Genomic DNA, 25475 nt, shown 5'->3' with positions numbered 1-25475 from the left:
ACCAATACATCATATTAAAAGAACAGTTTGAGGGCACTTGGGTGGCTCAATGGGTTAAAGCCTCTGCTTTCAGCTCAGGTCATGATCCCAGCATCCTGGGATCGAGCCTCGAATTGGGCTCCCTGCTCAGCAGGGAGCCTGCTTCCTCCTCTCTCTCTCTGCCTACTTGTGATCGCTGTCTGTCAAATAAATAAATAAAATCTTAAAAATAAAAAACAGTTTGAGTTATTAGTCGTTTACGTGAGGAAACAAAAATTACAAGACACAAATAATTCTACTTTATCCTCTCAAACCAATTTTATTCATATTCTGTTCTAACAAATATAGTACGAAGGCAACAGTTGTTTAAGTTTTTTAGTGTATGGCACAGATGAAAAGAAACAAACAGATTTCGAAGCAGTCCAGCATTTAAATGCCGGTTTAACAAAAGAGGCACGTATTATTCTATTTAGCAGTTTATACCAGATATCAGAAGACATTTTTTTCCCCCTTGCAAGCAACAGACTACATTTATTTGCATTAAGTAAAAACATATCTTGATCAAGAAAATTACTTTTTTTTTCTGATTTTCCTTTATATCACAAATGTCAGGGTAAGGCAAATCCTTAATGAATCATATGATAAAAATCCTATTCCCCAAGAAAATATATTGAACGTATTCTGCTAACTTTGTTATTTTTCAAAGCAAAGCTGACATGCACCACATACAGAGAAAAGTCATTTCAAATCAAGTGCATCAAGCAGAACTGTATTAATTCACAAAGAGGCTTTTCAGTATTTCATAGAAAGATTTACAATTAGCTGCGGTGGCAAATATGTGACCCACTATCACAGACAGTATTTTGGATGCCTCCTTTGTAAGCTTTTATGAAAGAAGACTTGTCCATCATCTGAATAGTTACTAACTGGAGGAAAAGCCCCTTTGTCTATCTCACAACGACTACCTTTCTAATTAGGACTACAGGTTCCCCTGCTATGGGCAAGCAGTGTTCCTATGAAACCTGTCCTTAAGCCGAAATGGGGTAAAGCAAAGAAACAATTGCCATTCATTTATATGGAAATATTTTTGAGTCTTCCCAGACCCTCTTCTGATACCATAGGGCACATTTTGCTAATGGATGCACAAAATAAAATGAGATAAAGCACAGATGTTCACAGATGCAGGTCAAAGCTATGGCGGCTTGATGCTGAGACGCTGAGTGCGTTCCCAGGGAAGGAGCTCGGCGGGGCCATTCTCCCTGCTTGCAGTTTTTATAAAAGCAAAAGCTCTCTTCGGGGATTTCTTTAGGTGAATGGTAGCAGGTACTAATGTAGGTCTTTCATAAAAGCAAAGTGGCATAATGCAATTTCAAAAAGCAGGGACATCTGTATTATGTTGAGAGCCTACTTTGATCCTCTGTATGCAAACATGACTAATATTGGGTTATCTTTCTCCCCCTCTCCCTCACAGTCATGCCACATAGCCTGGCAGGGGTGTGGTTGGAAATTGACATCCGGGATTCATGTGCAGGAGAAGCAATCTGCCTTTCAAATTTTCCACTGTATAGCCTGTTCAATGACAGCGCCAGTGAAAAAAGGGTTTCCTGTGTTGAGGTGTCTTCGATATGGCCAAGACAGATTTTTAATCTCTTACTATTGAAATGCAAAGTGACTTCATTGTTTGTTTTAAGGATAAAAATCTCATAACCAAATAGCAACCAAAAGGCATAATGAGGCAAAAATGAAAACCCAATGTAATTATAAAGTTTAAACAAATTCAGGAGTGGGGCTAGGAGACTGACACCTCATTCTCTTAGTTTTGATCTCAAAGATTTCTTTCCTTTTCCTGAAGTTCTCATGCAGAGATTTCCCTCCCCCATTCTTACCCCGCCCGCATTTAAAATGAAGGAATAAAAAAGGCTGTTGTGGATGATAAAGAGACCATCCTGAATGAAATAATTCCAGTCTCCACGGGTCCTAACGGGGACATTGGGTCTTTTTCATCATTGTCCATTAAGAAGTCCCCACCCCGCTTGTCTCCATCACGTTGTTTTTAGCTGTAACTCATTCCTGGGCGTGAGTAGCACGAACATGTAAGAGTCCCTGGAAAATGTGCTCTTAGCACTCCTTGTCCAGTCCTTCACAGAGTGATGGCAACTTTCAATTAAGTTGTAAGGATGACAAGAAATACAGAAACTCTCAGGATGTGTATGACATCATTTCATGGATCACTTAAAATGGGACTTTCCCTTGTTTTTCTAGAAAGCCATGTCTCATGGCAGTAGGAGACATATACATTTCTATACCAAACTGTAAAATGACAGCAGAAAGAGAAATGGCCACGGTCCAAAATCATGAGGTCCCTTAAAAATCATTGCTGTTAGGCTGATAAGCAATTGTTTTCTTTCTTTCTTTTTTTTTTTTTTAGAAATACAGGATGTTAGAACATCCTACATATGCAGAAATCTAACTTACTAATGATTCTAATATATCAAAGAAGCCATCCAGAGGGGCAACAAATTCCAAAAGGGCTGAAACAAACTTCATAGAAAGAGAAGAAGGTGGATTTTCCATCGAGGAAAGAGCAAAACTGAAGAAGTCTGTGGAATATTTAGAAAACAGAACACCCTTTGATTTTAGAAATACCCAATTTGATCCATTACTGTTCTTCTTCCACTAAAAAATATATTTATATATTTATATATATAAATAACTCACAGTTCTAAGAGACCTTATAAGGAAGGTGGATTTGACGAGATATGCAAGAAGCGTTATCAGTTTCCTCAGAAAAAAATACACTGTTCTTAGAACCTGGGGAAGATGTGGGAAGCAGGCATCTTGCCTCGTGTGGGTCACTATTGATGTCCTCTCTGGGACAGACACCTGGGACAATTTCGACTTCCTCCTTGGCCGCTCATCCCCTGTGCCCATTGTACCACTGGAATCTTGGCTTAGTAATGCTGCTGCTCCCCTTCAAGGCCATAATCAAGGGATTTCTGGGAGTGGGGACAGGCTATCAAAGTAGTTTTGGATTTGGCATGAACAAAGCAGACTATTTAAAAGCAAGCCAGAACTGCAAGCAAGACCTCCAATTGCCTCTAACTTCAAATGAGAATGTCTGTGGGCCCTCAAACCTTGGGTAAAGACAAGAGGTTCTTTTATGAAAAGTGTATATATAAGAGATTTCAAGTAGAACTTTTAATATTCATAGACATATGTTTGGATTCTAAATGCAGCAGCCCCCCTCTCTCAACTAAAACACCTCGAAGAGTGTCATCCCTTCCAAACTGTGTCCCAAAGAGTCACATCTCACTCGGTGGGCTCTATGCCGAAGCACACAGTAAAGACCTCATGAACCTGGGGAGATCTGCGGAAGGTCAGGGTCAAAGAATGCACCTGCAGTCCTGGCTGGGCAGGGAAAGCCCCCACTGGCTGTAGGGGCCATGCCTTCAGGGTAACGCCTCTACATTCTGCCCTGGATGGAATCCTCCTTCCACGCTCTTCATTAACCACATGGAACAGAGCTGTACCTTGGGAATCCCTGAATATAATGCCATTTTCAATTCATTGTCCTGACCTTTTTCCAAGTGATTTCTGAGCATTTTGCCCATTTTCTCTCCTGCCTCCTTTGTGGATTATACTGATCTTGGGCTTGAGGATTCCTGAAATTTAGCCTGCAGTATACCAACAATCATCTTCTGTCTCTTTCTTTGAAGAAACCACTGTATCGACCAGCTTTGTGACATAATCAAGAAAGCAGACAGGGACCAGGATACACCTGTGAGTGTTAAACTGTGCCACTGTGACCCTGGGAAAAGTCACTAAAGAGAAAAAAACAGAAATTACAGGGATAGAGCCTGAAAGACGCATTGACGTGGGACCCTTTGCCAAGTTCAAGGAAACTTTTTTTTTCTTTTTACTTTTTTTTTTTTTTTTTGTCTTTCTTTTTTTCTGCAGGTAAACAGAACATAATGCAGCTGGAGAAATTAGAGCAAAGGATTCCCTGTCCTTTCGTGGGACTTGCCCCCCCATACCCCCCTCCTCCACAGCTTGCACTCCTGTCTTCCTACACCCACCCCCCCAAGGGCCAGGAGAGGCCTGCAATGCCTAGGACCACGATTGACTTCCATTTCTTTGTTCCTTTGCTTCATCTTGTGCCCCTGGCAAAGACAAGGAGAAACCACTTGTTAGATGAAAGATCATAGATTTCGTAGATTTAACAAGGAATATCTTTTTAACACAGTCATTTAAATGTTTCGTACCCCTCAAACAAGCCTAGGAATATCTTCTCTGACTATCAAAGTACTTTGGATACTGGAGCTGTAATTGCTGGCACAGGGTATCTTTAAAGAGCATATAAATCACAGCTAATAAATGTATGCTACGTTGATGACTTGTTTCCACTGATGGGGTGATTAACTCTACTCTTCAAAGTATTCTTTGAAACACCTAATCTTGGATTGATGAGTCCTCCTTTCTAGGGTCCATTCACACACACTGGTTTCCAGGGCTCGACACAGGAATAATGGTGACAATTTTCATAATGCTGACCTGCAGAAGTCATTGATGGCTGTCCCACCACTTTGAAGTCTTATTAAGTCTCTGCTGTGTTCCCCACTTGGGAGAAGACACTGTGTCTTAGATAGTCTTTATCTTTTTAGATTTTAGAAGATGTGGTATAATCCACATAGAAGGAAATGCACAGTTCTTAAGCCTACCTCAGTCTGTATGAACAAAGGCATTCATTTAACCCACACCACTATCAAGATATAAAACATTGCCATTACCTCAAAAGTTCACTTTCCAACTATTAGCTCCTGCTGGAACCAGCAACTGATCTGATTTCTATCACCATAAATTACTACGTGTCTATACAGAAGAACTGAAGCAGATGATCTCCGAGTTAATTTTCTCTCTGGTGTTCCTATGAATCTTTAAAGTACTCTTTGAGGTGTGTGTGTGTGTCTATTTAAAATAGACAAAAGTAGATGAGAAGAAAAAAAATCCTATGTACTCCCTCCATTGATGATAACTTCTGCAGTTAATATTATGGAATATTTCTTTATGGTATTTTTCTGAATCTCTTATACAGATATACAATTATAAATTTTAATTTTAAAAATGAAAATTGCAAACACAAAGAAACCTACAAACAGTATAACATACCTAGAATATATTCCCTTTCCAGATTTAATAAGTGCTAATATTTTTCAAATTTCCTTGCAATCTTTTACTTTTAAAAAATAAAAGACTGTAGGTAAATTAAAGTATTTATAAATTAATTAATTTAATTTATCAATAGGTTAAACTATTTCTCTTCCTTCCCAGAGATTACCAAACCCTGATAAGTGTGGATCATCTTGCATGTTTTTATATTTTTACACAAATACATATTCACAAATAACATACATAACAGAAAGTATTTAGTATTTTTTGTGTATTATAAAAAGCACATCAGTAGTAATTTTGTTTTACCCTATTTTTAGGGTAATTTATTATTATAAATTTATAATCAAAATATATTTTGATTTGCTTTTGTATTTATCATTTTCCTTGGCCTACAGTTGTTTCCTGCTTTCCTCTGGATTCAGTTTTCTTCTTACTATTGTGCATCCTTTAGTAGCTTTTAAAGAAAGGGTATGTGAAGAGCAAACTTTTTTTTTCCTGAAAAATGGCAGTTATTATCTTCTTAAATGATAGTGAAACTTTACTATAGAACTCTATACTGACAATTGTTTTTATTCATGTTTGAAGACTCAGAATTATTCCACTATCTCCTGAACTATATTCTAGATGTTGGGAAGTCTGCTGTCTAGGCCATACTTATTTTTTTGTAGGTTAACTCTCCTTTTCCTTTAATTGTTTTCCTTTTTTTTTTTTTTTCTTATTCTCTCTAGTGTTCTGCAATGCCTGTGTTGTGTTTATTTTAAACATGTCTGTCTTGTGACTTACTATTCTTTTAACTTAAAAACTCACGGACTTCTATCAATTTCTGATAAATTCTCAGAAATTATCTTTCAAATACTATCTACTATCTCCTTTTAGAATGTGTAGTGAAGACAAACACATTGATAATTCTCCTTCTTGCCCCCATGTCTCCTCATGTGTCATTCATATCACTACATGCCTATTGGCTTTTTTCAAATTTTTCTTGATTTTTCATAGTGTTACCCTTTTCTTACAGTTTTATATGTGCTTTTAATCTTTATTTTCTTTTAAATGTACTTATTCTATAAAATCTTCAGAATTTTCTGCTCTCTCATTTTCATAATGCTAATCATCATGTCATTTCACCCATTGATTTTCACTCATGGTAGATCACTTCATCATGTGTTTTTGTAAGTCTTAAAGTTGTGAATTCATCTTCAGAGAATTTTTTTCTTCCATGGGAATTCCAAGTGATAGGTTTACTTTTCCATTTGTTATCTAGAGCAGGGATGATACTGGTCTCTAATCAACTATTAAATATACAATATGTGTATTGCTGTCTGACTGTCGGTGGCATAAGTTTGCATTTCAAATTCATGGTATTTTTGTGTTTTCTACCTATCATAGGAGACTTCTTCCTTCCCCTCACTGCACTCTGAGCAGACAGAAGTCTCCTTGTTAACATCTTCAGCTGGGAATCCCAGACTTATCTATGTAAATGTATCAGTTTTCATATCTCCCCTTGAATGGCTCTAGGTCCCAGGTGGGCATTAGAATGCAAGGATCTAGCCATAGGGCTGATCTCTGCATCCATGACCAATCAGCAGCCCTTAGGGTTACTGCATGTTCAACTCACTACACTACTGCTTTGGCCTTCAAATTCTTCTTTGTTTCTGGCACCTTTGCTTTCATGTCAGTTGAGCTGTGTATTTAAACATTTCTTTGTTATAATTTATCTCATTTCTAAACATTTATATTGGGAGATGTGCTACAAAACCCCACCTTTCCAGTTACCTGTTGCTACATCACAAACCATCCCAAAACTTAGTGGCTGAAAACAAAATGGTTTATCATTTTTCATGTTCCTATAGGCTTGGAGCCAGCTGGGCAGTTTATCTGCTCCAGGTGGTATCCACTGGGGCCAAAACACCCAAAATTGCCTCTCAGTTTCCAGAATCTCTCTCCATGGAGTCTTCCTCATTCTATAGTAGACGTGAGCTTCTTACAGGATGGTTGGATTCCAAAACCAAGCATTTTGAGAATGTAAAAATGGAAGTTACAAAGCCTCTTAAAGTGTACCTTGGTAACCGCCACACTTGGACTGCCATGTTTCTCTAGAACCATGTTTCTCTAAACTATCTTCACATGATGTTAGATAGTTGTTGAGAAATTAATTTTACATTTTTAGAGTGTTCTGTTGACTCACTGAGTCATTCCCTTTTGTCATTTATGATTACTGATTTTTTACAATTATAAATTATATAACACTAAATTTTCTTGTATTATATCTTGGAACTTTGTAATTCTAATTTGTTTTCATTGTATTTAATTTCCTTTAAGGTGTGATGCACAGAACTAAAGGTTCCTTCTTTTGAACTACCACATAACCTCTACAAATTCAGCTGTGTAAATATTTCTGTGGGAATCACTAAAGTTCCTTGGGTCATACTGTTCTCTGTGACAACTGGGTTTGTCACTACAACTCACTATTGTTTAGGGAGCAGTATGGTGTCAACAAATAATTTTGTCCTGGGAGTGTTTGAATTTCCATTGATCATCCAAGTGACCCAGTCATTTCTCCTTCCTGGAATTGAGTTTCCTCAAACTAATCTTGAATTTTTAAGGTTTGACAACGTATTCATTTGGGTAAAGGTATTCATGTTTATGATCAAGGAAAATACTTTGACATTAACCAAGGAAATATTTATCTGGGTACTTTATTTAGATATGGATCACACAGGAAAATCATAGTATCTGTAAGAAAAATTCTAGACAAGAAGTCTATAGTTTGTTGGCAACAAAGGGCAGAAGGTAAGGCAACACTGAGGAACTTGTATTTGAATTGTTCAGGTTTAGTCTCACTTCATTACTTTTTAATGGAAACTTCTCTACCATATCATTTCTGCAGCTTAGCAGGATAATTCTAAATACATGAACAAGGTTTAGGAAAAAAAAAAAAAAAGAAACGTTTATAAGACTGTATTTGTGTGAGTTTTATTTCTTTTAGCAGTCTTATGTTATATGTATGTTACACAAATGCTATTATATTTTTAAGTTTTAAATGATGTTCAAGATTATGATGGGAAGGACAGTTGTCTACTTTCATATATTCTCAAACTTTGTTCTGCTGTGATGCTGGAACTCAAGAGTCTGGTGCAACATGGCCTTCTGGGTGAGTACAGAGACCTACCACGAAGATGGAGGGAGTGCAATAAGTTCTTGAGAGGCAATGGTGCTAGCACAATTGTGTTTTACACTGGATGACCCACCTTTGATGTGGTGGGTCCCAGTTAGAATGTTTCCCAGTTAGTATTTTCAGCTAAGAATCAGAATAGTGAGCTTGACTTCTCTAATGTTTCTCACCAGCCCTCAAGATATGGAAAGGGGTTATAGACTATTCCTCATTTTAGATAAATTTCAGTCTCTGCTAAGAGATTTAGAATGTTGGTTTGGAAAAACTCTTAAATGTGATCTGACCCCAGCCTATGATTTTCTTGGGGAGTTCCCTAAGGCTCATTTAACTCAACAAACCCTGTTCAGACACACACGTCCACAGGTTGTGGTGTGACAGCATAGGATACAAGTCAGGCTTCTTTCTGCCTCAACACACCAAGTGCCTTTCCACATTCTCTAGGGTAGAGATTTAAAAACAGATATACTAAACAACACAGCAGGTAGCTTCTAGAAAAGCAATGCTTCAGAATCAGCTTGTGGTTGCTGAAATAATTTCATCCCTCCAGGAGGCCAGGAGGTTAGATGGATGGAAACATTTTTCTCCTGTTGTCAAAACTCAATGAACCAGGGAAATGCACATCTGAATATGCTGTGGCTTATCTTTTCCCCTCAAAGGATGGTAGGTTTCTTGGGGTTATCTTGGCTCCTTCCACTGTGTCATTTGGTATAAGGATTTTTAAAGTTTAGCTTGAGCCACACTGTGGGACTTGGCAGAACCGAGGGAAATCCAATATGCCATTTACAAACACTTCCCATGGCTGGTTTAATCAATTGAAAATCCCACTACAGGGGCAACTTACCTATTAGTTAATCTTCTTGCTGACTCTCTGTTGGGTCATTTACACTGTCAACCTGACTATTCATTTCAACTGTAACCAGAAAGGAAAACAAAAAAAGTTGTCTTTATTAAACCCAAATCTTCTGAACACATTAAAATGGTCTTTGAGTTGTAACATTACTGATCTCCTATCTTATACTTCTTTTCAGTTCATTTTCATTCATTCAAGATTTGGGGAATAAGTCTTGTAGATTTTTAGCGGCAGGGGCCAGGGAGGGCAGGATTACTTCTTAATGAACTGTAGAAGCTGAGTTGTTGTTTTATACCAGATTTTTGGGTGGGCATTTTGGGTTTATTGATTACCATCCTGAAGTAAATCCAAAGGCCTTAGTAGATGTCTAAGAAAATAACAAGAAAACAAAGCAAAACAGATTGTTGCCAAGTAGAGAGTTAAGCAGCTCTCTCTGAAATGGCAACATTGATAGTCCTATTTGGTTTGCAAATCTGAATTTCAAAACAGATTCTCTAAACTTGCCAGTGGACTCAGCAGCAGTGGATGCCCTGTGATAGAACAACAAAACATCTAACCGGATCACACCATGATGATAAAACGTGTGCTTTTACTTTAACTGTGTGTATTGGTCTATGCGAGCATTTGCATAAAAATAGAATGCATAATTAATGTCCTTGTCCAGAAGTATCCCAGAGCAGGCATAGCAGTCACTCTGGAAATTTTCAAGGGTCAGTAGGTTCAATTAGATGGATATTTTAAAAGCATCAAAGCGCATATTATAAAGGGAGAGACAATATACAAATGGAACAATGGTCAGACCATATATAACAATATAACTTAAGAAAAACCTTTGTGGCTACCAGCCTGGGCAACCTGACCACATCCTCTGTAGCAATCAGCTTAGGATGGTCAGGACTTGGACAATGTCTGCTGGCTTCACTAGAGTTTGCCCTCTGATTCCAACGTGGGGCCAAACAGGGAAAGTTGGATATGTTCCCAAACCCGTCTCCCACTTCTAATGTGCTCAAATCCAGCTTTCCTATGCCAGCAACCTTGAGTCAGAGGGTGCTTGAAGCCATGTCTTAACTTTAAAGGTTTCCCACTTTTCTGCCTGCATTTGAGCCCACCAACACAAGGGATAATGGCTGTCGCCCTGGCTATCGTACCTGAATAAGTAACCTCTGTTCTTGTTCGGGTAGTCTTCATTTATGGGCACAGAATCAACAATCCAAGCTATTTTTCTCAAACAGGAAAATTTGATTAAAGGAAAGTAGTGGCAGATGCTGGTTTTCACACTCCAAAGAGGCTTGAAAGAGGGAGTGACACTGAAAGGCATACCACCCAACTCTTTCTCAGGGAGAAGGTTTTATTTTTTTATTTTTTTTAAGATTTTATTTATTTATTTGACAGAGATCACAGGTAGGCAGAGAGGCAGGCAGAGAGAGAGGAAGGAGGAAGCAGGCTCCCTGCTGAGCAGAAAGTCCAACGCGGGGCTTGAACCCAGGACCCTGGGATCATGACCTGAGCTGAAGGCAGCAGCTTAACCCACTGAGCCACCCAGGCGCCCCTCAGGGAGAAGGTTTTAAAAGCAGGTCTCTGTTCCACCTGCAAACTATCCTGGGTTTCTAATGATGTGTGAGCTTTTTCTAAACCCCAGGTGTAAACTGGCCAGATGTAGCAATGCTACCTGTATAAGGAGAATAATGCATGTGCTTTCCAGTCTGGTCTACGAAATTACTGTAAGGTCACCCATCTCAGTGAGGGAGCCTGCAGAATCAAATAGAGGAGAGCATCCCTTCTCTGTTTCTTCTTCCAACCCAAGGGTCACTCATTCCGAAACCTATTAATAAATAGCATCCCATGATGAAATAAGTTTGGGAAAAGCAATGGTAAACCATGTTGATAAATTTCTTCACAGCTGAGTTTTCTGAGAGCCTGAAATATATATGGAGAATCTCAAAGAGAGGACTAAATCTTACTATTTTTCATGTTTCTTTCCCTTTTACTCAATGAGCATCATATGCGCCTGCCATTCTTCAGAACATGTTTTGCAGAGAACTAGTTAAGAACCAGGTCACAATAATATCACAACCAGGCTGCGGCAGGTTTCGTTCAACTGAGCACGACTAACATGTGGTAGCCTTTAATGGATCTGAGGTTGAAAAACATTATTCTTCTAGGTAATGCAACCCATGAGTTTAAAAAAAAAAATGGTTTGTATGGAAGGGCTTATGATTAAGGGAGGAGATTCAGGTGATGAAAAGCTTATAGCAGAGTGGAATACCTAGTACAGAAAACTCTATTTAAAACCACCAAGTAAATTCACCTAGCAGATTTTACCAGTTGAATTTTTCCCAAGGTCATTATTAATTCAAAGCAATTCACTTTTTTTTCTTTGGCTAAAATGAACCAAACAGCAAGGGATATATGAACAGTTGATAACCAACCAATTTTGGTTCTCTTGAGGTTTGGGGGCCAGTGGAATCAAATATTTATTAAATCATATGTTCACAAATAATTTTTTTTTTAAACCAAGTAATATTTCAAAGCATTCCCAGACTCATTATACGGGGTGGGGGCGGTATATTAGTATTTCTCAGGCTCAGAGTATTCAGATACCTTCAAAATGAGATGTGAATAAAGACAGATTTTGTAAACTGATTTCTAAGGTGATTAAAAATTTTTTTTTTAATTTACTTGAGAGAGAGAGTGAGAGAGCATGAAAGGAGAGGTCAGAGGGAGAAGCAGACTCCCCATGGAGCTGGGAGCCTGATGTGGGACTCAATCCCGGGACTCTGGGATCATGACCTGAGCTGAAGGCAGTCGCTTAACCAGCTGAGCCACCCAGGTGCCCTCTAAGATGATTTTAAAGATCGACTGTGTTTTTGGCCAAGCCATCTGAAGTGATGTAGTGAGGCAAAATGATGAAGGTCCAAGATGACCTTAGCCCAAACTCAAGTCAAGGCTCTCCTGAATGTTTCCTGGAGTCCCTATAGAGCAGGGATAACTTTGGGCAAGTGCTTTTTGTGGAAGTAAGAGATATTCCCATCCAGTTCACCAGCTGGACTTCAGTCTAGTTTACCCTTGGTATTACCCACTATGGCCTCCGTATTATGAGGTGTGATTAACAACTGAGGCACATAGTGTTATAAAACAGCTAGCGTCAGTTTTTTTAAAGGCTGCCAATTTTATTAGTTCCTAGGAGAACATGGTTTTTGAACTTTACCTTGTTCTAACTGAATATGTTGCTTCATAGAATAGATAGCTCCTTTAATCCTAGATTACACACAGAAAATGTGTCAGATTTGTAGTTTGCATGAGCTCAAATAGCTCAGAACCTTACCATCGGGACTTGGAGAGTTTTCTGTGTAGCCAGACCCTTCGCTTTGCACAGGAACTCTAGGTGTGTCCTCGCCTCGAGCTGAAAGAAAGGAGATAGTCCTTGATTAATAGAGAATTAGAACAGCCTGACTGCCAATTGTTCTGTCACCCTCCATTGCCCTCTTAAATTTAAAAATACTCCTGGGATTCAACTTCTTTTGCAGAAAAGGTTAAGGGAGGAAACAGTGGGTTGAACTGCCTGAATTCTTTAGTGCTGTCATCTACATTCTCTTTAATTTGTGAGATAATCGCATACATACATACACAATTTCTCAAATTTAAAAATCTGGTAGCATGAAAGCAGGGAAACTTGGTTCAATCAGAACAACCTACAATTTAAATTTAGGGAAGTGTGTGTGTGTGTGTGTGTACGTGTGCATGTGCATGTACGTGCGTGTGTGTGTGTATAAGTTTATGTAGCTTAACCTTTGAAGAGAAAAGGGAGAAAAGAAAACCTGTTTTGCCTTAGGCATGCCTAAAAGCTGAAAGATTTATCTTCCTGGCAGTGAGGGTTTTTTTGTTCAAACACAAAATGAACGGCTTAGATGCCATCCTAGGAGACATTCTCAGATGCTGCCATTTTTAATTGCTGAGAATCACATCTTTATTAATCTCTGTCGTGATTGATCTCTGTTTTGCACAGTGTGTCATCCCTTTGCTGTGGCTGAATCTATAGAACATGCTTAAAGGTAGTAGTAAGTGGGTTGTTTTCTCTTACTGTGAGAAACTTTCCAGATAGCCTAAAGGACGGCAGTATCTTCCATCTTAGTTAAATACCTATTACGTTTTCACAACTTGAAGGCCAGGGGCATTTAGAAATAGAGATACAAGTAAAGGTCTGGCAATCTATAATTTCAAAGTTGATATTATTTCTATACTTTTTTAAAGCATAAGGTTGGGTGCATTTTCATTACGTGAGTATGTATTGAGCTCAGAGTATGTTAAACTTCGTGTGCCTGTCGGTGAGTAAGAAACAGGGATGGTAAAGGTTCAGTTTATAATCTCCTCAAAGGAGGGGATCCTCAAAGATAGATCTTGCCCTCTGATAATGAGGGACTGAAGCTGACAGTCATGAAGGTTGACTCAAAGATGACCAATCTCTGAACCCTGGTGGATGGATGGTAGGAAGGTCAGTACTTGAAGACATATAAAACAAACAGAGTGGAGGGAAGTGAAAAGGCCATTTTAGATTTGAAGCCTGAAGGGCAGGGCCATATAAGTGGAGATACCAAACAAGCTTTTGCATTCAATCCTGAGGAAGCAAACTGTGAATAGGCATGTGGGTATTTGTGAAATGTCAATGTGGAAGTAACATTGATGAAATGGAGGTAGATGAGAGAAATCAGGAAAAGGATAACAGAAGAAAAGAAATGACCAATAGATCCCAAGCCTTCAAGTGAAAGTAACTGTGCCATAAGTTGTTTTCTTTAGTTACTGAGGATGAGGTTGGGAAAGGGAAGGAAAACTTGAACCTCCCAACTGGACTTAAAAGCATATCATATTTTCTCACTCCACTAATTCTAAAAAGTGGACCATTTTCAATTTCTCATCAACACATTCCTCTAGGCACAATTACAGAAGAAATCTTTGATGGATTTCTTTAAGGCTCAGAGCTGGAATGCTTAATTAACCATTATGCTTAATGGTTAATTAAACTTCAAAACAGAATTGGGGAGAAATGGAAATATTTGATTTCATATAAACATAATAAATTTTTGGATGGAAAAAATACCATAAGAAACGTTTAGAAGAAACATACTATAAATTGAAGGGAAATTCTTATACCTTTTATTATAGAGAAAGGGTTAATATCTTTAAAGTACTTCTAAAAATAAAGATTAAGAAGATCAAAAACTGGGTAGAAAGTTGAGCAAGAAATTTAACAGACAGTTCATAAAAAAAAAAAAGAAAAAAGTGGCCTGTAATCACATGAAAGATGATTCACTTTGCTCATAATGAAAGAAATGCAAATTAAAATTATACTGAGAAAGGGATTTAAGCCTAAGGTGAATTATCACGATGTAGACTAACCCTCCTACCAATAACAGGAACACTGGTGAGGTTATTTAAGAAACTATCTGCACTCAGTAAAGAGCCATCAATACACACAAGCTCGAGGAGGTATAACATGGTGAGTCTGACATTCCACATGTGCCAACAAGTTGAACAGAGCCTCCAGATGTCTTATGAGGCCTGAGGGGTGGGGTGGGGCAAAACTTGGAGATCAGGGCTAGCCAAGGAAGAGGTGCCTAGAAAAGTACTCAAGTCTTCTGTGGGGCACCTAAAGGGTTATATTCTCCGGGCAAGGATGAACCTGATATAGACTAGCTCTTAAAAAAACTGAAGTCCAACTTTTAATCAATTCAATTCCTGATTATATAGTAGTGCTCTGCTCACTATTACTGGCCTGTCAGAAGCAAAAATAAATCCTTTCCAAAATGAGATAAAACCACCCAGAGCCTCAAGCTGTCTCTATAATTATTCACACACAGTGTCCAGCGTTCAATAAAAAAATTATTTTGGTAATTATTATTAAAATTAAAATTATTTTAAAAATTTATTTTATTTTATTTTATTTTTTTTACTAAAAATTTATTTTGGTAAAAACTATTTTGGTTCTTCCGGTATTCCAGAAGAACAAGAACAAATCACTGAAATCCAAGAGAATAAGACAACATGTAGAGATAAGTTAGAGATCTGGATATCATAGAGAAAATTTAAAAACTGTGATTAATATATTTAAGAATTAGATGCCAATTTGGAGAATATCCATGGCAAAGGAGTTTATCAGATAACTAGGCACTATTTAAAATGTCAGATGTAAATTCCAGAACTGGAAAATATAATTGAAGTGGTTCATTTAGTAGGTACCTTTGGCAGCCATTAGATACAGAAGGGATTAGTAAACTGAAAACTAGATTAGAAGAAACTATAAAATACAGATAAAAAATATAGAAAAGAGTTAGTAGACATATGAGATAGGGTCTATCCAGTGTGTAATGTGGCAAAAGCAATATTTAAGATATAATGACTAATTTCCCCAAATTAATGGGATAGCAAACCACTGTTTTAAAAGTGCTCTGATCTCTAAGTAGAATTAATGCAAAGCAAGTATCATACAGGCCAGTTGTTCAAAAACTGCTGAAAGCCAAGGTTAAAAAATAATATAAAATTATCTAGTATACATCAAAATAGCAATGATAGAACTTCCAGATGCCTTCTCAGCAAAAATAATGGAAGGCAGAAACAATGCAATGGCACCTTCAAAGTGCTAAATGAAAGATCATCAGTGCAAAATTTCATACCAAACAAAAGTGTCTTTCAAATTTGAATTTGAAATAAAATTTCAGGGAAAAAGAATCATAATTTGTTCAGGGACGAAAACAGTAGACCTCCACTGCCTACACTGAAGGAATAATTTTCATCATACTCAAAAATCAATTTCAGGTAGATTTTTAGAACCAAGTGTGAAAGGTAACTTGGAAAAAGACCTTCATATCATTAGGCAAAAATTTTTTACACAGGAAAAACAAAACAATAACCCTCCTGGAAAAGACTGATATGACAATCTGGACAGTACTAAAATTAACATTAATTTATGGAAACACACCATTAAGAAAGTAAAAATAAAACAGAGTGGAAGAAGGTATTTGTAATATATATATTACTGATTCCTATACTGAATAAAAAGAAATAAATAGACAAAATAACAGGAGAGACAGGGACCCCAATAGAAAATGGGCAAGACACAAACATGTATGTCATAAGAGGATATTCTGTTAGTCACTTAATTTTTTGAGTGACTTTTGCCAAATCTCAGTATTTAGAAGTCTTGGCTTTTTCACTACTAAAATGACTACAGTATGTTCTAACTCCTTGTCTAACTTATAATATGTTCTAACTCCTTGTTTAACTCTCTGAGACACCATCAGAACTAATTAATACATAACAGTATTATTATTTTTTAAGATTTTATTTATTTGACAGAGAAAGACAGAAAGAGAGGGAACACAAACAGGGGGAGAGGGAGGGGGAGAAGCAGGCTTCCTGCTGAACAGGGAGCCCTATGCGGGGCTGGATCTAAGGACCTAGGATTATGACCTGAGCCAAAGGCAGATGCTTAACGATGAGCCACCCAAGCGCCTCATTATTATTATTATTATTTTAAATAAGAAATGATTACTCTGAAAGGGAAATTAATTGACCTAACACTATACATTGCTTCCCTGACTCTCCCTTCAGGGTTGTTGTTTGTAGTGGGATTTAAAGGTACCTGTGGCCAACTCTTCCGTGAAATATCTTTCAAGGTCATTACTATCAATGATAATAACCCTTTGGTGTTATTATGGAGAAACCCCTGTGGCATCACAGATAACTTTTTATCTAATAGGCAGGATGCTAGTCAATTAAACAATGCTCAATGGAAATGAAGACACAGAACACTTAAGAACGGGGTGAGAGACAGAGGAAGAAGTTGAAGAAGGCAAAACCCAAAAGGCAGATCAAAAAATAGTGAACATAAGCTTTGTCTTTTCAATTTTATTATTTTGTAATACTAAACATTCATATGAGAAATCTCAGGTTATGTCACCATACTGGCACAGATTAGCAGGAGATCCATGACACAGAGAGATAAAACCAGAAATCAAAGTTGTAGCTCTATATATTGCAGCATTCCAGGAGCAGAGAGAGGCATCATCTGTCAGATCTGTTTCCAAAGACTCTAAAGGGTATGTTTGATAGACATTATTAATTTATTTAATATCATGAGTATGCAGGATATGTGCATGTGGTATGAATATATGACTGTGTTGCAGTGAATGGTGTGTGTGTGTGTGTGTGTGTGTGTGTGTGTGTAATATATTTGGGAATAGGGAGAGGAATGACAGACATTTGTTACTCTGACGTGTGTGATGTGGAACTGGTATTATCCTATCAGCTTTTACCCTCCTGGGCAATGCAACTGAGGGCCCCAGAGAAATGAGTCCATTTCATATAGACAACAGAATCTGATCAAAGCAAAAATTGCCTCTACAGCTTGTTTACTCCAGTTTGCCTGTCCCTCCCCCCACTTTGATTGCTCCGGCTTAGAACACAAGCAAGAGGTGCATTTCGGGGCTCCCAGCAGGAGATGAAAGATGCTAAAATAGAAAGTGTCTGGGACATTCAGTACCTTTTTCATTTTCAATTACCAACAGCAACTGTCCTCCTCAAAGCCTTGATTATGGTAACCTTTTGTAGGTCAGTTGTATTACATAAAAAGTAATAAATTAAGCAGGACTCATCATAAAGAAAAGATACTCAGATGCTCATAGGATGCAGTTAACCAGATTTTTAATACATAAACATAGAGAGATGTTGGAGGGTCCTTCAACTTTTTCTTTTGAGATTTGTGTTAACAATAAACTGCATGCAACAAATAGAATGACTCTAAGAAATAATTATTTCTTAGAGTATATAGTTTCATAGGTGTAATGATAGCCATAGAGAGATCTGGGCCCATCTGGATTTAAAGTGATTGGTATTGACCCAAATTAAGGTGGTATTCTTGAATTTTCTTGACAACTTTTGCCTTTTCTGTCTTCCAACCTCACAGTTAATGTGGTGGATTAGATAATTATTCAGAAATGTTCGCTTCCTATCTTCTACCACCATGGAAGTCTATGTCACTGTCCCTTGACATTGGACTTGGCCATGAAATTTGTTTTGGCCATTTGGATGTTAGGAGAAGTGAGTCAAACAGCGCTTAAAATACATTTGTACAATTGGGGTTTGACGTCTCATGCTTCTGCCTTTTACCCTAAGATCAACATGCCTTAGGGAGCAGTTGATCCAAGGAGAGTATGACCTGGGTTTAACTCACAGCCTGACTTCCTCCCTAACCCACACTAAATGTAGTTGATTCTCATATCCATGAACAGAAGATAGATGATTATTGTTCTAAGCCCATGAGATTGAAGATGGCTTTCTATGCATTATTGTGGTGATAGTTGCCATTCTTGATAATACACTTTAATTGACTCAGTTCTGACATTGCTTCTTAATTTTGTCCCATAGCAATCATAGCTATAAAGTTATGAGCTTGATTTATGCCTAGTTTTTCTTGAACACATACTAATACTTTAATTTATTAATGTTAATTAAATGAATTAATTTGTTAAAGACGTGTTTTGGGGGGATTTCTGTATTGATTTTTTGGGAACATGGCCTGCCCATTAGATCATTTGTTCAGTTTTCCCTTCATTGTAGGGAGTTTTCTCTTCTATATCTTGACTTCTGAATTTCAGGGACACCAACTGTTCCCACATAGAGCAATTTATTCCCTCTCTCTTCTATATATATCATTTTTTCTCGAATTGTTTTAGAGTTTCTGTGTTCTTTTTCACTGTGATCATCTCAAGCCTTTTTTCTTTGTCAGTAACTTGGTCTTTGCTGTTCTTAATTGATTTATTTTGCTAATGGTTGAAAAATGTGTCTCCTTCATGTTTACATTTGAGATCATATGCCATTTTATCACCTTAACTTCAAGATTTTTAATGTTCTTTTGAAATTCTTTTATAGCTATTATAAGGACTTTTTCTCTTTGTCTGGAGTTGTGTTTTCTTTTACAATAGCTTCTTCATCTGTGTTTTGCTGGCTTGCATGCTTACTGGCTTCTTTCCTTCCTTTCTCCTCTCTGTCATGGCTTCTAGTGCTTGCAGGACGAAATGTGTGACATATTCATTAGCATGCTTCTTCTTTAGCAAAGTATCTGCGGCCCGTTGGTCCTTCAGGAGCTACACAGAGAGTGTTTTCTTTTGAGGACTTTCTTTAAGAGGGGTAAAGTAGCCAGAGTTATGCACCACATTATTTGTTCTGGATTTCTCAAGTGAGAGTGAGTGAGAGAGAAAGAGAGAGAGACAGACAGACCATTCTAGAGCTTCTCTATTCTCTTTTGCTGTTTCTATTTGTTTTGTTTTGTTTTTGTTGTTGTTGTTATTGTTGTTTTTGTCTCAGCCTCCCAGACTGGGGAATAAACTCCACAAGAACGCTACACAGACTCCTGGGGTAGGGAGGGCAAGTCCTTCCTCATGGAGGTTTCTCAAACTCCTCTTCCCTTGCTTCTTGCACACTCAGAAGATATTACCTTTCTTTTTTTTTTTTTTTTTTTTTTTTTTTTTTAAGATTTCATCTATTTACTTGAGAGAGACAAAGAGAGAGCACTGACAAGGGGGGTGAGAGGGGCAGAAGGAGAAAGAGAAGTAGATTCCTCCCTGATTGTTGGGGGAGGAGGGTCTATGTGGGGCTGGATTCCAGGACCCTGAGATCACTACCAGAGTCTAAGTCAGATGCCACCCAGGTGCCCCAGAGATCTGGCCTTACTGATTTTCTTTTTTGTCTTCTATTTGGTGAAATTCCTGGTTTTTACTAGAGGTAATTAGTTCTAGGCATTTGTTACTGGTCTGCTTTTCTTCTCCCATTTTACTCCCAACAGGAGATAATTGAAATGGAGAATTACAGAGGGTTTTCTTGTCTCTTCAGGGAAGGGTGAAATAAAAGGTGTTCAAAGCTGACTATATGCTTTTGTGGAAGTTTCCTTTGGGCTGTTCCTCTCCCAGTTGGGAACGTAAATGGTAGCTAGTAAGATCTTATTCGGGGTTATTTCTGAGCCTGGTAGATTTGGGGGGTAGGCTGGAGCAACACCAGGCTCATGCTTTCAGCATTTCTGAAAAAGTACCTTTTCTTTTGTTGACTACCAGCCCACTCTTTTGTCTGATTACTGATTTTGTTGGTGTTCTTCCTTTGCTTATTGTATTTCTCTCCTTTCATATTGTTATTTGGGGGAGAGTGAGGTTAGAGATCTGACTTCACACCACCATTTTAAACCCAAGACCAGGTGCACAGACTGCTTTGACTTGTGTGACTGAGTATTCCCTACAAGTCTCACAGACACTTAACCCTTGTCAGCATCTGGTTTTAGGCATATTTATCAAATGACAGTTCTGATTATAGACTTGATGTTATAGCCTGAAATTTGTTTCTCTCCAAAATCATATGTTGGCACTCCAATCCCCAATGTAACTATATTTGGAGATACGGCCTTTATGGAGATAACTATCGTTAAATAACGTTGAGGCCCTCATCTGATAGTGCTATGGCCTTGTAAGAAGAGAAAGAAAGAGTGAGAGAGGGTGCACTCTGTCATGGGAGGACACAGTGAGAAGGAGGCCATCTACAGGCCAGAGAGAACTCCCACCAGAAATCAAATTGACCAACACCTCGAACTTGGGACTTCCCAGCCTCTAGAACTCAAAGAAAATTAATTTTCATTATTTATACATTGTACGTTGCTATGGCAGTATGAGAAGACTGATATGCTTCATTTCTATTTATTTCATACTTCTTTGGGACAAAGGTATAATTAGAAAGCATCTGTCCCCTACCTAATCTACTTTCTCCCCAAAACCTCAGGGCAAAGCTGCTACCTAACCACACTACCTCTTTTGATCACTTGGACAAACACTGCAGATATATGCCCATGGTTCCCTCTCCAAAGTCAAATAATGAATGGTTAAGCTGACAGGATCATGCAGGTGGAAAATTCACATATTTCTACAAGATACCCTTTTCCATGGCAACACGCTTCTTCATGTATCATATATTGGGAATATTCTACTCTGATCAAAATCAGAAGCTGTCTTTAGTAGGAGATGAAAGGCAGTGGCAGTAACGGGGTGGGGGGGGCATAACATACACAGATTCTTCTTTTATGTTTTACCAGATGATGTGCCTCCATATCGTCATTTGAGAATGGTCTGGAAAGTCATTGGTTATTGTCCAAATAACTGCTCTACATAAAAAGCCAATATTTAGGAAGAAAAGAAAAAAAAATGTCCACTGGATATTTCAGTGCCTACCATGGGCTGGGAGACAAAATGAATGAGGCATATTGCTGTCTTCATGAAGTTCACAAGCTAGCTGAGTGAGAAAGAAAGAGAGAGAGAGAGAGAGCATTAGAAGAGACAGAGATCTAGAGAGACAGAGAGAGGGAGAAAGGGAGTTAACTGCCTGCAAGTTAAGTGACATTATTACCAAGAACTGCAGCAGCACAAAGGAGAGAGTGATTCACCTTTTCTGAAGGGGGTAAAGAAAAATCTTGGAGGACAAGCAGATGGCATGTAAGCTGGGGGCCACTGGCTGAATCAGTTTTAGATGTTCTGTACCCATACTAGGCATTTGGGTGGGTAGAAATATCTCTTGTCTATAAAACTTCTGAAGGACTCAGCTTTTCAAATCTTCAGCCAGACTCCCTTAGGCCCATTCCTTTTGACTCTTCCTCCACCCCCCACCTGCTGCTGGCTGTGCTGCTCCCACAAATTCTGAAAACAGTTCAAGTTCCTCTGTACATGATCATGACCACTGAAGGCTTTCCAGGTATTGTCATGTTTGGCTTAACTGAGCTAGATGCTGATCACATTCTACAAGTCTGGCTTTTTCTTTCCCTTTTCCAGGGACCAGTTAAGCGTCTAATAATTCTCAGTAGGCCTCATTATGCATTCCCCACCCCCTCCGGGGCCTGGCAGGAATGGAGACCACAAGGAGGCCCTTCTCAGCACTGGTCTCAGATCAGGGTCTTCCCAGCAGGAATAATACAAATTGGGTGTCTCTCAAACTACCCCCCACACCATCACACACCGTTTGTGGCTTTTGTTTCTCTAAAGCAACCAGATAAATCTGCATATAGCACAGTCTTCGTGAACACAGAGATACATATTTTTTCCAAAGGAGTCTCTTGATTCTTGCACTTTAATAGGGTTTTGACTGTGTAAGGAGCCACAGTGGGGAAGCTTTGGGTCTTTCAATGGTTCTTCATGTGGCATCTTTCAAAAGGAAGGAACTTACTGGTGGCAATCACCAAAGCTAGATTCTCAGAAACTTCATTGTACACTTAAGGCTCCTGAAAGAAAGTGCCTCTGACGGCTTGGGTTGAAATCCTGCACAATTAAGTATATAATTCTGAGTCAAAGAATAATTTAATCTTATGTATCCTTAATTATAGACTCTTTAATGATTTCCAGTAGATTTTGCCCTTTTTGTATGTTACATTTTCCTAAATAGCACAATTTATTCTGAACATTTAATAAGACCGAGTGCATCACCTTTGTCCATACCAAAGTACTAGAAATCTATACCCAGGAAGAAAGCTGCATCCAAGAAATAACTAGCAGATTTACAGAAGCAACAGAGGACGGTTATCAGAGGGCTCTGAACTGTAAGTAAGTATATTCAGTTCTCTACAATAATTCCATTTCTGGTCTTGACCCCTAACATCAATTCTTTTAGCTTCAAAAAAAAAAAAAAAAAAAAAAAGAAAGAAAGAAAGAAAGAAAAAAAAATACAATTTTCCTTGCTAGGAAAAGTTTTTAAACATACCTGGTATTAAACTCAAGCCCATTTTTTCCATTCAGCTTTTCTTCACAAAGTCCTATCACAGATACCTGGGTCTTAATGTTTGAGTTTCTTTGGATTTAACCATCTTTATGCCTTCTGAGTGTTTATCAATATCATCAACCCCCCCCCCCACACACACCCTAAAAGTCTGTCTAGGCCACATCCACTAACTATGTAACTAAATGTGTAACTGTTATTAAACTCAGCCAGAAGCCTTTTTACCAAAGAGAATTCAAAGTTTCCTGTGAGAAGTCAATGTTATCTTTGTCAAGCTCCTCTGTTTAGGGGCTTTCAGGCTGTAGGTCTATGCTATTTCTTGTTGTTTGAATAGGACTGCATCCCTCAAGGAATAAAAAAGACTCCTGACCATATTCCAATCCAACCAAACCCTTCCACAGATGTGGACACCGGGTCTCAGAGAAGTGGCATGGTTGCCCCAGCTACGAGGTGAGAACTAAAATTTCTCCTAACTCCACTCCTAGGATATTTCTAATACTTCACCCAACATTAGTGCCACAGGTGAGAGAGCTGAAATAAGATTGGAATTTGGGATGTGAATCCATTTGAAGGCAATGGACTTGAATGTCTTTCACATTCTTAAGATGGCTTGGGTGGGGGAAGGTAGCACAAACTTATTCATATTGAAGAGAATAGGTCCCCGTCAGATGCCAGGGACTTCTCTGTGGTCAGTGGCAGCCGGCACGGTAGAAATGCTGGTGTGCTAAGGCTGTCCCCTCCCACAGGGTCTCCACGGCTCTGGAGCATGGGTCATACTTCATTGCCAGATATTTTAGAGCTGAAGCTTGGTGGTTTGATTAACCTTTTATAGATGGGCTCACTCTGTCCTCTTTAATCTGGAAAACCAGGTTAAAGCCACTCTGGAACTCCTGGGGTTAGAAGTACATGGTGGCTTGCTTTGGAATTCAGGAAAAAGATTCTAAGCATGAGCAGCATAAGGTTTTCTGGCTTCTCTGGGCACCAGAGGATCTGAGGGCCCTGGAACTAAAGACAGTGGTCACAATGGTTGGGTCTGTGATGATGTCATCCTCCAGGCTTCAGAAGTCCCCCTGGATTCATGCTGTAGCACTAGCTTCCTGGAGCTGACATCACTGGGCTGCCCAGTCCTCTTCCTGAACCCAGGGAAGCTGAGCATCTACTGGCCTATTGGTTTACAGGTTGATTAACTCCTGACAGCTGAATTTTGCTTTTGTCTTGACTGATGATTTTGACTAAGGGTTAGAATTTTGACAACCAAGAGATCCCTAGCCCCCTGGCTGCATTTTTGCCTCTTCTCTCAGACTGTCTTAGGTACTCCTTCTGTCAAGCTGCCTTCATTCCCTGTGTGGAAACAGCAACTTTAGTGAGAGAATGGGCTTTGAGGACACCAGATAATAGACCTTGCACCTGCTTTATCACTTGACATTTAATCTCTTGTTCTAGGAGACAATTCAGGAAACTCTTTCATAGTAGAAAAAATAACATCCAGAATTTCCCTTTCAGTCAAAGAAATCTTAATCCCTTTTTTTTGTTCGTGTATTTTACCAAACTAGAGATCCTGTCACATAACCTCTTCAGCAGGATAACAATTCACCTTTGAGGAGGAGCCAACCCAATTTTGATTTATTGATCTCAGGTCACAATGCTTTTCTTAAAAAAAAAAAAAATGTGCAGACTAGTCTATATGTAATTGTCAAATAAAAGCCTGAAGACCAGGCTTTTTGAAGTTAATGTCATTCAATTTACAGAATTATATAGACTTTTTTTGCTTGTAAATTTTTTTAGGAAGTCCAAAATAATGCATCAAGAAGCAGGAACATTCTCCCTGCCTTGTGGCCTCCTTTGGCATTTGGAAAGAATTATACTAAAAGCTGCCCTCCAATTTCAGATTTCTGGTTTTGTTACATTTAATCCAGTTGCTATTTGATTTCAATAGGACATGGATTATTTGTGGGGCTGTAAACCCTGGAGCAGGAAAGAAGATGGGTTTTCATATAGTAGTAAGTGTGTGTCTTCCATTACAAAGAAACCTCTATTGGAAGTGTGGTGGTGGTGGCCATTGTGTGTGTGTGTGTGTGTGTGTGTGTGTGTGTGAGAAAGTGGAGGGATGCTCCTTAAAGTTTTATTATGCAGGAAAGAGGTTGTATCTATTTTGTGGCCAAATTGCTACTTCTGTATTTCATTGATTTGAGGACACATTTTTTTCCCCTACATTTTAACATCTGGGAAGTTGAGATGAATTGAATAATCAATGGCTCTACAATTGCTATTAACCTGAACTTGAAGCCAAGTTCAGACAGAGGATTTACATTGGCTTGTTAGTCACTGGACACAACCAGAGATCAGTTAAATTAAATTCCCTGCCTGTGGTTTCTATGAACCACACTGGGATATGAATTCAGGACACAAACCTTCAAGATTAGCACCTGTTTGTGATTCAACTTCTTAAGAGAGACTTTTTTTTTTCTTTCTTAAAACTATTTCCATCAATGCCAGAAGTAAGACACCCAAGTC

General features: G+C 38.5%; 1 protein-coding gene across 1 annotated transcript in view; it reads right to left on the bottom strand.

Annotated features, from left to right (window-relative positions):
- Nucleotides 1-275: 275 nt before the first annotated feature.
- Nucleotides 276-25475, bottom strand: part of MACROD2 (mono-ADP ribosylhydrolase 2) — a 1971474-nt gene continuing 1946274 nt past the window's right edge. The window contains exons 17-19 of the mRNA XM_032351448.1: nt 12496-12573; nt 9162-9230; nt 276-4139 (exon numbers count right to left, since the gene is read on the bottom strand). Of these exons, the coding sequence (XP_032207339.1) occupies nt 9169-9230; nt 12496-12573 (140 nt within the window). The 3' untranslated portion in view covers nt 276-4139; nt 9162-9168. The remainder of the gene's footprint in view (nt 4140-9161; nt 9231-12495; nt 12574-25475) is intronic.

This window comes from Mustela erminea, chromosome 7 (assembly GCF_009829155.1).
Source record: "Mustela erminea isolate mMusErm1 chromosome 7, mMusErm1.Pri, whole genome shotgun sequence".
Classification (NCBI taxonomy): Eukaryota; Metazoa; Chordata; class Mammalia; order Carnivora; family Mustelidae; genus Mustela; species Mustela erminea.
This window is presented reverse-complemented; position numbering and strand designations above follow the sequence as displayed.